Below are 14483 nucleotides of genomic sequence, written 5' to 3' on the forward strand. Positions count from 1 at the left end.
AATTCCCCTCCTCTGAGCACATAGTATCAAAGCACAATTCCCTCCTTCATTCTACAGTCATAAATCACATTCCCCAATTAGCTTGAAGCGTGGGCTTCCTCTCCAGTTCTCCAGCCTGCCAATTCTTTATCAGTTCTCAGTTCAATAACCTTGATTCTCACACTATGTTTTAGTGTTGTAATGTCTAGCTGGACTCTCATTCACACACACACACACACATACACACACACACACGCTCCCAGCATCATCTAACTCTAAAAGGGAAAGGGAAAAAAACTACATTTCCATCTGTTGTCAATGCAAAAACATCCGATGTTAGCAGCATTGACATCAACTGGCAACTGGTTATCTAACTTCAAACAACCTTTGTAGTTGATTTACCCTCAAAAGAGGGTTACTTTTATCCCGTCCAATCAACTTTCCTCTTGCATTTTCTTTGCTGTGTTAAGTACAACAAGGCATGTAAGATGGGTCTCGGGGGTTCTCCCTTTTCGGAGGGAGATCCCACTTTATCAGGGTACCCTAATAAACTGCTTTTAAATGATCTTCCAACTCGATTGCTCAATTGGGAAGGTAAACCGAGGCAGAACCTAGGGCCAGATTTGGATATCAATACTCAACTTCTTAGCACCTAGTCATGCAAAGTAGCCCACAAGCCTTAGTCCAGTGGGATGAATGTCACATTTCCCACTAACAGTCTTAAAAATAAGATGTTGTTCTGTGTTCACTGCTTAATGAGTTGATGATGCGTGTTTCTTTACATGCAGGAGTGAGTGACCAGCAAACCTTCAGAAATTGCTAAAGTGCCATTTTCAGCTTTTCTCCGAACTGGCTTTGCTAGCTGGTAGGAATGTCAGGATCATTCTTGATCTGATTCCAGTTGCCAGATTGATTCAACAAGTTGATTTGATTTGAGGTGATAATTTGGGTCAGAGGGATTGGGTTTGGCCGGCAAATCAATGTCCTAATTCACTTTGAAAGGATGATTCCATTCGATCATCTGGGAATCAGACAGAATATTTGCACAGTCATAAATAGATCAGCTTATATCGATGAACAATTAAAGAGCCCCAGATGTCCATTTCTGCTTTACACAGAAATGTTTACAGATGTTTACAGAGTGGGTTCTGGTGAATTAAACAAGTTGGTTTGGGAGAAAGAAGAGCCTGCTTTAATCCATTATTTATTTTTTTCCATGTAGAATGAAAGAGGAACAATCACTTTTTTTTCGCACGATGACAACTTTCCTGTTCAGATGGGCCCACAAGCCTTTAAGATACCTTACTCTATCAGGCAGAGAATATGTGCAACTTTTGACACTCCCAGTGCCAAAGGCAAAGACTGGCAGATGTTAGCACAAAAAAATAGCATCAACAGGTAAGCCAAAGTGATTGTGAAAAGCCATCAAATAACAGTTAAAGTAGTGCAGGAATGTTCTAAACCAAAGCTGGGGAACTATGATCCCTTTATGACTTGTGGACTTCAACTCCCAGAATTTCTGAGCCAGCACGGAATGGCTCAGGAATTCTGGGTGTTGAAGTCTACAAGTCATAAAAGGGCCATAGTTCCTCACCCCTGTTCTAAAAGAAGGAGGTAAAAAAAATCGACATAGTGACTATGAGCTTCCAATGGAAGCCCCACCCATTTTTATAAAGGGGCAGGGCTTAGATTGCATTATTTTAAGTCCCATGTTGGCTTTTCTTAACCCCCTTACATACATCCCTGAATTAGTGGCAGTATCCAAGGTTCCCAAATCCCTTCTTTCATCTATAAAAGTAGCACAAAAACTAACTTAGCAATGGAAATGTTGAGCAAAATTGAGTCATAAATTGAGGACTAATTAATGGTTGCAAGAATTGGTTAGTTTAATGAAGAGAAAGACGAGGAGTGACGTGATAGCAGTGTTCCAATATCTCAGGGGCGGCCACAAAGAAGTGGGAGTCAAGCTATTCTCCAAAGCACCTGAAAGCAGGACAAGAAGCAACGGATGGAAACTAATCAAGGAGAGAAGCAACCTAGAACTAAGGAGAAATTTCTTGACAGTTAGAACAATTAACCAGTGGAACAAAGTTGTGGGTGTTCCAACACTGGAAGTTTTTAAGAAAAGATTGGACAACCAATCTCTGAAATGGTATAGGGTTTCCTGGCTGAGCAGGGGGTTGGACTAGATGACCTCCAAGGACCCTTCCAACTCTGTTATTCTGTGTAATCTGCATTTCAATCTTGAGTTCAATGTACTGAAGACTGTGGCACTATTGTTATCTCAGAAATCACAAGTGTATAATTTGTAATCCTTTTGTTCTGATGAATTGGATTTCCTACTGGGTTTCTACTAATGTTCCATATTTCAGGAATTCAAAGCCAGCATTCATCATCAGCAGAATCACATGGTTAGAATTCCTGGGGTGCAGATACACTAGCTTTATCACTGGCATTTTGTTTGATTTTGCTTTGTTTGCTTTTATTTTAGCAGAACATTACCCCTTTTTGTTCCATCAGACCACTTAGGCTCCTTGATGAAATGCTTGGATTCTCTCTTAAACTGCCTCTGCTTCAATTGAGTAGAAGTTACTTCCTGTTTTTAGTGCACTTGCCTTAATCTAATGCCTAGTTTATTACTGGAAACAAATGGGCAAAATAGCACGTTCTGAAAAGAGCTGTGCCAATACTAAGTATTAGCAAACTATTTAGTTTGCAACTGTGGTGTTGGAGAAGACTCATGAGAGACCCTTGTACTGCAAGGAGATCAACTCTGTCAATCTTAAAGAAAATCAACCTTATCTGCTGTTTGGAAGGACAGGTACTGATGCTGAAGCTCAAATATTTTGGCCTCCTAATCAGAAGAAAGGACTCTTTGGAAAAGACCACAGTGTTGGGAAAGATTGAAGGCAAAAGGAGAAGGGGACAACAGAGGATGCTTAGATAGTGTCATCAACGCAATGAACATGAATTTGGGCAAACTCTGGGACACAGTGGAGGACAGGGGAGCCTGGTGTGCTATAGTCCATGAAGAGTCAGACACAACGTAGTGACTAAATAGCAATTTAGTTTGCAGTCCTTTACCCTTGCAACAATATTCCAGCATTTGCAAGATTGCCAAATTTCCTCTCTGAGATAGCAATAGCAATAACACTTAGAGTTATATACCACTTCATAGCGCTTTGCAGCTCTCTCTAAGTTGTGAGTCAGCATATTGCTCCCAACAATCTGGGTGCTCATTTTACTGACCTGGGAAGGATGGAAGGCTGAGTCAACCTTGAGCCTATCAGGATCGAACTCCTGGCAGTGAGCAGAATCAGTCTGCAATACTGCATTCTAACCACTGCGCCACCATGGCTCAGATCTAATATCAAATGCTTCCCACTAACATCAAGGACTGGGATTCTCCAGGGGAGGAAATCCTGAATTCGAGAAACTCTCAGAGTGTTAGCAAGGAGGGTATTTGGTTAAAAACAGGAACAAAAAAACTTTCTGGGTCTTCTTCTTCTTCTTCTTCTTCTTCTTCTTCCTTCTTCCTTCTTCCTTCTTCCTTCTTCCTTCTTCCTTCTTCTTGTAATCCTTCCCATTGTGCTGAATATTTATAAAGAAAAAAAGCTATGAAAATGCATAGATGGATATGTGCACCTCTGTTTAGCTGCCTTCCTAGTACATACTTATCCAAATTATTGAATTAACTTACGTTCTGTGTTTCTGTAACATGCTGAAGCAAAAAACTAACCAAGCAAGCTTTGTTCAAACACAACCCCATCAGTAGTTAAATACCCAGTTAAAAACTAACCAAGCTTTTCACAGGAGGCAAACACAGCTCTTAGCTATATGAGAAGCTAAAGTACTAAGCTAATGTTAACTGTGTTTTGGAAAAACAGATCTGTCTTACAGGCATTTGATACCTTTACAGCTCTGATTTTGGTAAAGATTGCTCTGCTACAATGAAAATGACTTTTAGCCAAATAGAATTGGAATGTTGTACTGTATAATGAAAAAGATTATGTTGCGACGTTTCATGAAGACTCAAAGTTCCCTAAAAATAATTGAGAAAGATAACAAATGGTAAAGAACATTAGTGCAGAAATGTTGGTGTGCTTTTCAGCAAGAAGGCCAGAGATCTGGTCTTTTGTTCTGCCATCTGGGTGCAGCCCCCCCACCACTAAGAGAAAATATTGAAGAAAAAGTGTTGCATTTTTTCTTTGCTTTCTGATTGGGAGTCTCCCTCCAGATCAGAATGGGAAGGAGCATCAGGATAAGGAGATTGATCACTAGTAAAGCTCTCTCTTTCTCTCTCTTTCTCTCTCATCTCTCTCTCATCTCTCATCTCTCATATTTCTCTCTCTCTCATTTGTCATCTATCATCTATCTTTCTATCAATCTATCATCTAGCTATCCATCTATCTATCTATCTATCTATCTATCTATCTATCTATCTATCTATCTATCTATTATCTATCTATCTATCTATCTATCTATCTATCTATCTATCTATCTATCTATCTATCTATCTACCTATCTATCACCTATCTTCTATTTATCAATTTAAATCCCATCACAATCATAGACTCTTGGTGGCTCACAAAACATGCAAGACAGCATAAAATGTAAACAATGCAATGCTTAGAACCTATGCAAACCCCTAAAAGAAATACATAACATCAAGCCCCAAATATCTGGTACTTTCACTGCTACTCCATTACACCAAACTGGCAGTCATCAAACTTAGTATTGAGCATCAAGCATTCTGCATTCTTATTTGAGGAATCTGTTTACATGGAGGAAAGCTTTGGAATTCCTTTCATTTCACAGCCACCCATGTCCACCCCCATGTAGTTTGTGCTCATGACCCAGACTTGTTTTTTTTTAACAGACTGTCTTTCCTGATGCCATCAAAAGCCAAACTGGGAGGAGCGGGGGAGAGAACCAAGAAACAAACAATTCAGAAGGAATCATAGAATAGGTTTAAAGAATGATGTTGAAGTTTGAGAACTACACCTTAAAACAGTTGAACTAGGTAGGGGTGGGTTGAATGAGAGATCTCATATAGGTATAGGTTCTCCTACTTGAGCAGCGGGCTGGACTAGAAAACCTCCAAGGTCCCTTCCAGCTCCTATTCTATTCTATTCTATTCTATTCTATTCTATTCTATTCTATTCTATTCTATTCTATTCTATTCTATTCTATTCTATTCTATTCTATTCTATTCTATTCTATTCTATTCCTTCTTCTTGTCCCTTAGCAGTCCCCCATGACTATAAAATCCAAATTCTATACCTATAAAATTATAAATTATAAACATAAAATTAAAAAAAAAACAACAACAACACTTACATACATATACAATTCTTTTAAAATAATGGCTTTTGTCCCAAATGCTGAATTGAGGCATTTGTCAGCATAGCTGTTTGGAACAGGAGTGTCTTAAGACTCTGAAGCATTTATAATTTCTGTTGAGAGCACTAATTGTATCTGGAGAGAAAAAAAGAAGGGGGCATCTTCAGGCAAATTGGAACAGGATTTTTTTTTCTAAATGTTTGGACTTGAGTCCTCAACCTGCAGCCTACAAGCCAGAAGCTGTGGTGTTTGAAACAAATAGATGGCTTTATATTTTCTTGTGACATTTTGTTTATTATGTTATGTTCATTTCTATCTGTTTGGGTGTCACTTTTAGGAGATGTGTTATTAATTAAAAAAACACAAGAAGGGGATTGTTTTTGTTGCTATTGCATTGTTGGTCTAGATAGTTTGCAAAATGGCTATATTGGGTATCATAGCAATGAATGAAGTACAGAACAGAACAAAACAGAACAGAATAATAAACACAAGTAAATGTGGCTTTGATGTAAAAAGACTTGCTTTCAAAAATGTGTACATTAAGAGAGTGTGCATTCAAAATATTCATGTGAACTTTTTCTGAATTTATAGTACAGAATTTGTAATACCTTTTTTTTTTTGCATTTGTGGAGCCAAGCAGAACTTACAGTTGGCAAGATGAGAAAACTGGCAGATAGTGTTATCTATCCATATTTGTTTCCTTAGGGTCAGTGGTCAAGATCATGCTACGGTAAGGGGTGGGGGGAAAGATAGGAATTAAAATCAGGAAGGATTGTGTGTCTCCTCATTCCTTATCAGAAGTCATTAATCTTTGCATCTCACACAACACAATCTGCAGTCGCAATCTTAACCATGTCCAGAAAGAACATTATCCCAGTTTCTCTTTATCTCTGAGAAATATGACTCCTGTTGTGTCCTCTGTATCTCTGCTGATATGTACAGCATTGTAAACTATGCAAAGTCTAAATTTTAGACTATGCATATTGCTTTCTTTACTCTTTCTTTCTACCTGATCACATGCTCTTTTAAAAGTTACACCAAGCACGTGCAGTCTTAGGTTGAAAGGGCATAGCTTCTGATTGGATCGGCAAGTCTTTTGTTTAATTTTATTTTTTAAACAATGGAAAACTCTGTCCATTCAAAAGTGGACAGGTCTGGGACTCATTAGACAATTATATAGATGGATTCTGCTTTTTCCTCTTATAAGAGGGGTGGGCGTCTGTGACCCCTTTACACCTTGTGGACTCCCAGAATTCCAGAGCCAGCAGGAGTTGAGACCCATAGGTTGAGGCCCATCCCTGTCTTATACCTATATTTTCCACAACTCACAGTTTTCTGACATAAGTAAAGTAAAGGTAAAGGTTCCCCTGCACATGCATGCTAGTTGTTTCCAACTCTAGGGGCCGGTGCTCATCTCCGTTTCAAAGCCGAAGAGCCAGCGCTTGTCTGACATAGGTAGGGAATATAATGGGAAATCCATTTTCTGCCTACCAAGCTCTACTTCTCCCATTGATTAGAACTTTGCGTTGACCCAACTGACAGCAGTTCTTTTAGCGACCATTCAAAGTTAACCACGGCACTGAAAAAAAGTAACTTACGACCATTTTTTCACATTTATGACCATTGCAGCATCCCCATGGTCACGTGATTTACATTTGGATGCTTGGTTATGCAGGTCGCAGTGTCCCGGGGTCATGTGACCATCTATTGCGACCTTCTGACTCACTTAACAACCATGTTACCAATTTAACAATGGCAGTGGTTCACTTAATATAGGCAGCAAGAAAAGTCGCCAAGTGGGACAGAACTCACTCAATAAAGTTCTCACTGAGCAACCTAAATTCTGGACTCAATTGTGTGTTCGTAAGTTGAGAACTTCCTGTACTTTTTTTTGGGGGGGATGGATCTTCACATCTCATTTTCTAGCAAAAAAGAAAAAAGAAAAGAAAGCACATAAAGCGGCAGTCCCAGCGTTGTGATAAAGGGAATGGGGGTAATTTACAACTTGGAAATTATAAATATCAAACATTAAATATAAATATTAATGGGAAACTAAAACTAATTAAGCAGGACATTGATTGTCTAAAAAGTTTGAATGTTTAAAACAACTAGGATATGTATCAACTAAACATTATTGATAAATGTAAGAAAGTTATTTTTTTATTTAATTGAGATAATAAGAATTGTATTAATTTAAATATGAGACAGTAAATACTAAGGGGAAAAGAGAGGAAACATTTAATGTAATAGTTTGAGCTCTGTACTAAAGATATTTGTATCTTATTAAATTATTGAACAATTCAGCCGCCATGTTGCTTTTCAAATATTTAAATGTAAATCTAGAAAATCAATAAAATTTTCTTTTTTTTAAAAAAAGCAGTGGTCCCAGCGTACCAGTGTTGCCAGTGACACTTGGCAACTGGCATGTAGTTATGACGGTTCCAGTGTCCCGGGGTCATGTGATCACTTTTGACAACCTTCTGTCAAGCAAAGTCAATGGAGAAGCCAGATTCACTTTACAACTGTGTTAGGAATTTAACATAACAATTATGGCAAGAAAGGTCGTAAAATGGGACAAAATTTGCTTAACAACTATCTCGCTTAGCAACAGAAATTTTGGGCTCAATTGTGGTTGTAAGTTGAGTGTCTTTTTGTTTAGAGAATGTTTCTACAAGCAGGGGCATTATGGCTATTGTTGCTTTTTACGCTTTTAATCTACCTTAATATAACTAATATAGTTATATTTTTTGAAGTTGTATGGTATAGTTATATATAACAGTAGAAGGTTTATGTGTAGTAAAAAGGTAAAATATATAGATGCCTTCACTCACATACATTATTTTCCTATCTCACTCAAAAGTGAGACAAACAAACTCAACTAGGTTTCAATTTGTGATGAACAATTAAAAAACAAGCAATGCCAGCTGCAACCGTGGCAGTTTTAATAGCGAATTCAAGAATTCAAATATTATTGAATATTATTTCAATCATCCTTCCAATCCCATCTGTAAATATAAATCTGCTCCTCTTTACTATGGGTGAGAAACATAAACAGAGTGTCCTAAATGTAGATTATGAAGAATTTGCAAAAGAATTCACAATAAACCACTTGATTAAATTATGTATGTATTAATGTATTGACTTGAATTGAAAGTTTAAAAAGCCAAAGCATATTTGGAAATGACAGTGATTCTGATTGAAAGTCATTCCATTAGGATGTCTTCAAACCTGGGCAGGTCCTCTGTAAAATATTTACTTTTTGATTACTTCAACCCTTCAGTCATAAAATTAAGATTACATTTTGCTAGGAATGATGAGATAAAGTTTCATACCTGTGGGCAGGTAAACTAATTTTTATCTCTAGCATCTCTTTGTTGCAACTGGAAGAGAAGGGAATTTCATATGTAACAAAAAATGATGAAAACTAGGCAGTTAAGAAATGAACCACCTATGCTTCATTCTGCTGCTCACATCAAGCAACAATATTCCCAGCTTGCTCCCATTGTCAGGCACAAGTAACCAGGAACAGAAGTTAAGTTCAATGCCCTAAAACTTTATTACATGCTGCCTATACACAAGAATCTGTTCTATTAATAAACAATCTAGATAAGAGTGAATGGAATTCATGGGGGAGGCTTTACTTGTGGGAGCACAGTGACTCCAAACATATGATATATTTGACCCCACCCTCAGGATCAGCTTGATTATGTCCTACATCCATGAGTAATATACATAAATCAAACATCAGCTGGATTAGACTGGATTAAATAACATTTTATTCCAAATTCTACATTCTGATTGAGGAAAGGCAAAGTTGTGCCTTTCCTTAACATCCACTTAATATACCAATTTCGTGCATGATTCCTTTAGATATCTACAATTTTATTTTAAGGAAATGCAAATCAAATGCATCCCTGGATCTCAATATTACATATTTCCTAGATTTTATCAGGTTTATTGCTGAATCTGGATTTGGAGTGGGCATATCTATGCATTTTGTTTGTCTTCAGTTTCTTAATTTTCCTTACTGCAAATTCATTGCTATCCATTATTTTATGAAATCAACAAAGTAACAATATGTTTTGAAAAGAGCCTTGGTGGAGCAGTGGGCTAATGCTTCCTTAAGTAATACCAGCTGCCTGCAATTAGTGCAGGTTCGAGTCCCACCAGGCTCAAGGTTGACTCAGCCTTCCATCCTTCCGAGGTAGGTAAAATGAGGACCCAGATTGTTGGGGGCAATAAGCTGACTTTGTAATAATGCCGCTTGGGGTGTGTGTAAAAGCCCTAATAAGCAGGCATATACATAGAATGAAGGCTATTGCTAAGCACATTGATTTGTGCTTTAGATTGTAAGCCACCCTGAGTCTTCGGAGAAGGGCGGGATATAAATGGGATTTTTTAAAAAAATGAATTATTTATGTTTACACCTGCTAATATACACATTTTTGAATATATGCTTCTTGGCATCAACATTTTCTGCAAGCAAATTTCCCCTACTACACATACTTTTGCTTGAACTTTTTTAATTGCAAGCCACCTCCTATATTCTGAAAGTATCAGTTTTATTGCATATATGCATTCCAGTTCACATCTATAGAAGTGGGAGAGCACCAAACAATGCCAAGTAGATAGGAATAGTCATTCAAATGAAGTGATTAATCTGAGTGGTGTTTGTTTATTTTCTGCAGGGTAACTGAGCAATTTTCATTTTTGTAAGTTTGTCTGCAAGTCAACCTCATAATGGATGTAAAGCATTCCTTCATGCCTTTTGTTCCAAAGTTCCTAAAATCCATTTAGAAAGATACTAGTCAGGATTGTTTAGCTCACATTGCTGTTCTCATTAAAACAGATAGGGATCACTGCCAATGAAACATAAATTCTGGTTTATTTATGTATACCCACTTAACATTTCAAGATGCCATGATGTGAGTCAGAGCTGAGAAGTGAACGATTTTTTTTATTAAACTCTTCAATGTTTCATATATTATGCAAATCCTATCATACGAGTTTGGAATTTCCTAAATGATCTATCATAGAGGCAAGAGGATCCATCTCTTCCCCAATCACTCTCTTCCAATCATCTTGTGCATGTCATTCTATGAAGTTCACAGATGGTTATGAGAAAATCTTCCCAATCTTAGCATTCAAGCATCTGTGAGTCATTGTGAACTGTTCAAGTAGAAATCAGTGCTAGATTACAACTTGGTCTGCTGAGGTCTCATACAATAACACTTAGAAGGCAGCAACAATGGGTCGGTGGGGGGGGCAGTAGTTGGGTTTTGAACCCAGTTCATGACCTACAATCAAAATAATTCCTTCATTTTAACTAGTGGTAAGACTAGTTCCATAGCTCAGCTGACATGAAGCTGTGGGACAGGACATAAGGATCTCACCTGCAAATTCATATATTAGAGGCATGTCTTAGATTCACAATAAAAGAATAATGTAATTGGCTTGAACTCACTCTCTGTCTCTCTCTCCTATCTGCCATTTGCCAAAGCTAGACCAGCTGTGTGCCTGGGCAAAAGTCTCTTTGGGCTTTGCCAAGAACGTGGTTGGGGAAGCAAAGAATATGTTCTGCAGCATGACTTGCCAAAGCTTTTTTGTGAGCCATGTTGGAGGATGTGTCTCTTGCCTCATCTGTCATTGTTTAGCAAAGAGTTTGAGGGAAACTATGCTGGAGAAGAGAAATAGCAACATCCTCTACATACTGTATGGTGTTCCTGTTTCTAGCTTTGGTAAGCAGTCTAGAGAAAGTTCTTTTGAAGCAACATTCACCAAAACTTGGCTAGGACTATTAGAGTATGTATAACACCTTCTAGTCACTTCAGCCTTCAGTTTGGTGGACAACTTGCTTCAGAAAGCAGCTTCAGGCCTATGTGTTGCATGCACTCATCAAAACAAATCACCCCTTTAGAGAGTCTCAGTCATCAGGATATGAACTGTCCCTGGGTGGAATCCAGAAGGTCTCAGAATAGTGGTTCTTCTACAAAGATGGCAGCAAAAGTATAACTTCTCCAAATGTACATGCATGGATTATGTATGCACATTTAGTGGCTCGTATGTATGCAAATCTAGTTATGCAAATACTTACTTGCTCCAAAACCTTGCTTAGAACATTTTCCCAAGGGAAATAATCCAAGTTAATTTGTAAAGAGGCAGCTTGAGAATAATGTGCATGCAAAAACTAGTTTGCTCTATCACAGCCATTGCAAACAAATGAACATTTCCATAATTTATGTGCACACATTTCAGCTGGTTTAAGTGACAAAGAGCAATAGAAGAAGGCAGGGTTAATGCTAATGCCTCCATAGAGCAGGAGTGCATGCCTTTCTTTCAGCCAAGAGGTGCACTTTTTAATTATTTTGGTCTTAGAAGGTGTTCAAGGTTATGTGGTGTCATCAAGTCCAAGAGGTTGGCAAATTATGTACTTCCTCTTTTCTCCGTGGTCATGTGGCCGGCATGACTAGATGCCAAAGGCGCACAGAATGCTGTTACCTTCCAAGTTAGAATGGAGCATATTAGAGGAGAAGGGGTCATTTGAAACCAGTGCCAAAATTTGTGAGAATCTTTGCCCACAGGAGTTGTTTTCAATTTGCATCTTAGACTGCCTCTCTTCGTTTACTACTCTAACCTTTCTCTCTCTTTTTGCCTCCTTTTTGCCTTCTGTTTTTCTCTAGGAATTTGTCTTATTTTGCTACACACCACAGCCCCTCTGCGGTCATTTTGGACTTATGGGAAGCCAGACACCAGCACGATGGTGATTTAGACTCTCTAGCTTGTGCTCTGGAAGAAATAGGAAGGACACAATCCCAAATTTCTAACCTTACAGAAACTCAGATGGAGGAATCCAACTTCAGCTACAGCAGACAGAATGGACTTTAGCCATTGCTTTTCGTTCATAGAGTCAAGAGCAAGCTTGCACTGGAATGGAGTTCCTGTTCACAGGGAAGAAGCCACACGTCCTGATTTCACCCAATGCATTTGCACCAACTTTTACTCAGTGGTGTCACTTCTTCTGCCCTCAAGCCACGTCCCATTTGGAGGAACAGAAGAAGCTGGTAAACCACAACTATTACACAGAGACTTTTCTATGCTGGACAAAAAGGAAAAACACCGCCTCCCCCCTCCACACACACATACACACACTTGCATGTACACAAACAAATTCTATGCTTGTGTGCTAACAATCCTTCAGGCACAAAGTGTGTATGAATACACAGTGCTTCAAACAAGAAAACAAAATGTGAAATTATTGCAGATGCTTGGAATTGTCTTTGTGTGCGTGTGTGTGGAGCAAGGGGGGGTTGTTTGAGTTGCTTGTTTTTCTGTTTGTTTAATCAACTTACAGGGTTAGTTTGTAACTTAAAAATAGGAAGCATGAGGTCCCTTTGATGAATATGATCATACTGGGGGCATAGGCAAGGATTTGTGGTTACTGCTGACACCAATGGTAGAGAATGCACAGAAATATATTGCTATGCTTTGGACTAATTTTGGGGGCTTGGAGCTAAGCAAAATGTTTCCTGCAATATATTGTAAAGCCTATTTCTGAAGGTTTTCTCTCTTTTTTATCCATTTGGATAGAAACGCTAGCTGCATAGTTTTCTTTAGAAATATTGTCCATTTTTAAAGGATAGAGGTTATGAACGTATACATTTTTTAAAAAAAAAATAAATGGCCTTGGGTGGATGGAGAAGAAGGAACAGTTTCTTGACTTGAGAAAAACTGGGACATGGTCTCTTTTTACTAAATACATTCATTCTAACCGAGAAATTCAAGAGGTTATGTAAACAGAACACTAAAAAAATGTTATTGGTGATTCAGTTTTATTTAGGTTATGTGGAAATTAGCAATTTAAACCTTTTCTTTGGCAAAAGAGGCGTCTGATACTCCGCTTTAATTTCAGAATACTTGAGAATTTATTTCAAATTTGTCTTGATATGCTTTTCCGCCGATTTTATAAGTGATGGATGGACTCTATTCAGTGGTTGGATTCAAATATGTGAACAACTGATTCTCTGTGTGGATGCCACTTCTGGAAGTCCATTCTGGGGCTGGGCAACAAAAAATTAGCTACTGGTTCTGCTGAAGTGGTGTGAACTGGCTGAATCCCACCACTGGCTCTATTACTGGGATTATTTTCTATGACATATCTCTCTACAACCAGCCTCCTGAGAAAGATTCATGGTAGGAGTTTCCTCCTGGCATTTTTCCTTGAGATTTGTTTGTTGTGTGTTGCCCAGGGTCTCATAGTTTGAGTTGGGTGGCCTTATACATCTCATATATGAAGTACAAAAAGTCAGGGAGGTTGCAGACCTCTGAAAAGGTGATTGTATAATAAAAGATACAGCCTTTGGTGGTCTCAGAAATTGAGTAAAAGAAAGAGCTCCATGTTCCAGGTGTGAGAATGTGTCTGAAATTCTCTTTTCCATTGAACACTTTATCTAAAGCCAATTCTCTTTCCTCAAATGAGTGACTACTAGTAGAAATAATGCAGGAGAATACACCTATTTTCTTTTCTTTCTTTCTTTTTTTCATTCTAAAAGCATTTGCTATAAAGATGGGGATGTCCCTGATTTTATCTGAGCAGTGGTGGTCAAAATTATACACAGCTCTTACTCGCCTTATTATTGCCCTGATCAAAATCAAAATCTGCTGATATTACAGAAAGGGCAGCTTTTGCTACTTGTTTTGTTGTTGTTGTTGTTGTTGTTTATAGCAGGCAGCATCAAAGGAATTGCATCAAATTATGATTGGTTATTTGATTATTGGTTTCATATCTGAAGTATTTTTCATTATGTGCAGTGGTAGGATGGGTGCCTTTCAAATAATATACAGAACAGAGATTTGATACTTTAAGACAAGGGTCTTCAAACTTGGCCCTTTTATGACTTGTGGACTTCAACTCCCGGAATTGCTCAGCCAGCATGCCTGACTGAGGAATTCTGGGAGTTGAAGTTCACAAGTCATAAAAGGGCCAAGTTTGAAGACCGCTGCTTTAAGAAGTCCACACTTGTTACTTTATATCTTTGATTGACCCTCCTGGGGAGCAAGGAAGGTGAAAGAAGCTGTTCAATAGAAGAAATGGGTCAATTATAACTGGAGTCAATGAATTTTAAATCTTTTTTTAAAAAAGTCAGTACAGTAGATTATATAAA

At 38.1% G+C, this 14483-nt stretch overlaps 1 protein-coding gene across 1 annotated transcript in view; it reads left to right on the plus strand.

Annotated features, from left to right (window-relative positions):
• The window catches only part of UNC5D (unc-5 netrin receptor D), a gene marked incomplete at both ends in the record, with an annotated part of 295103 nt that extends 282896 nt beyond the window's left edge, over positions 1–12207 (plus strand). The window contains 2 exons of the mRNA XM_081333414.1: positions 1202–1377; positions 12003–12207. Of these exons, the coding sequence (XP_081189540.1) occupies positions 1202–1377; positions 12003–12207 (381 nt within the window). The remainder of the gene's footprint in view (positions 1–1201; positions 1378–12002) is intronic.
• Between the last annotated feature and the right edge of the window lie 2276 nt (positions 12208–14483).

This window comes from Vipera berus (genome assembly GCF_964194415.1).
Source record: "Vipera berus genome assembly, chromosome: 8".
Taxonomy (NCBI): Eukaryota; Metazoa; Chordata; class Lepidosauria; order Squamata; family Viperidae; genus Vipera; species Vipera berus.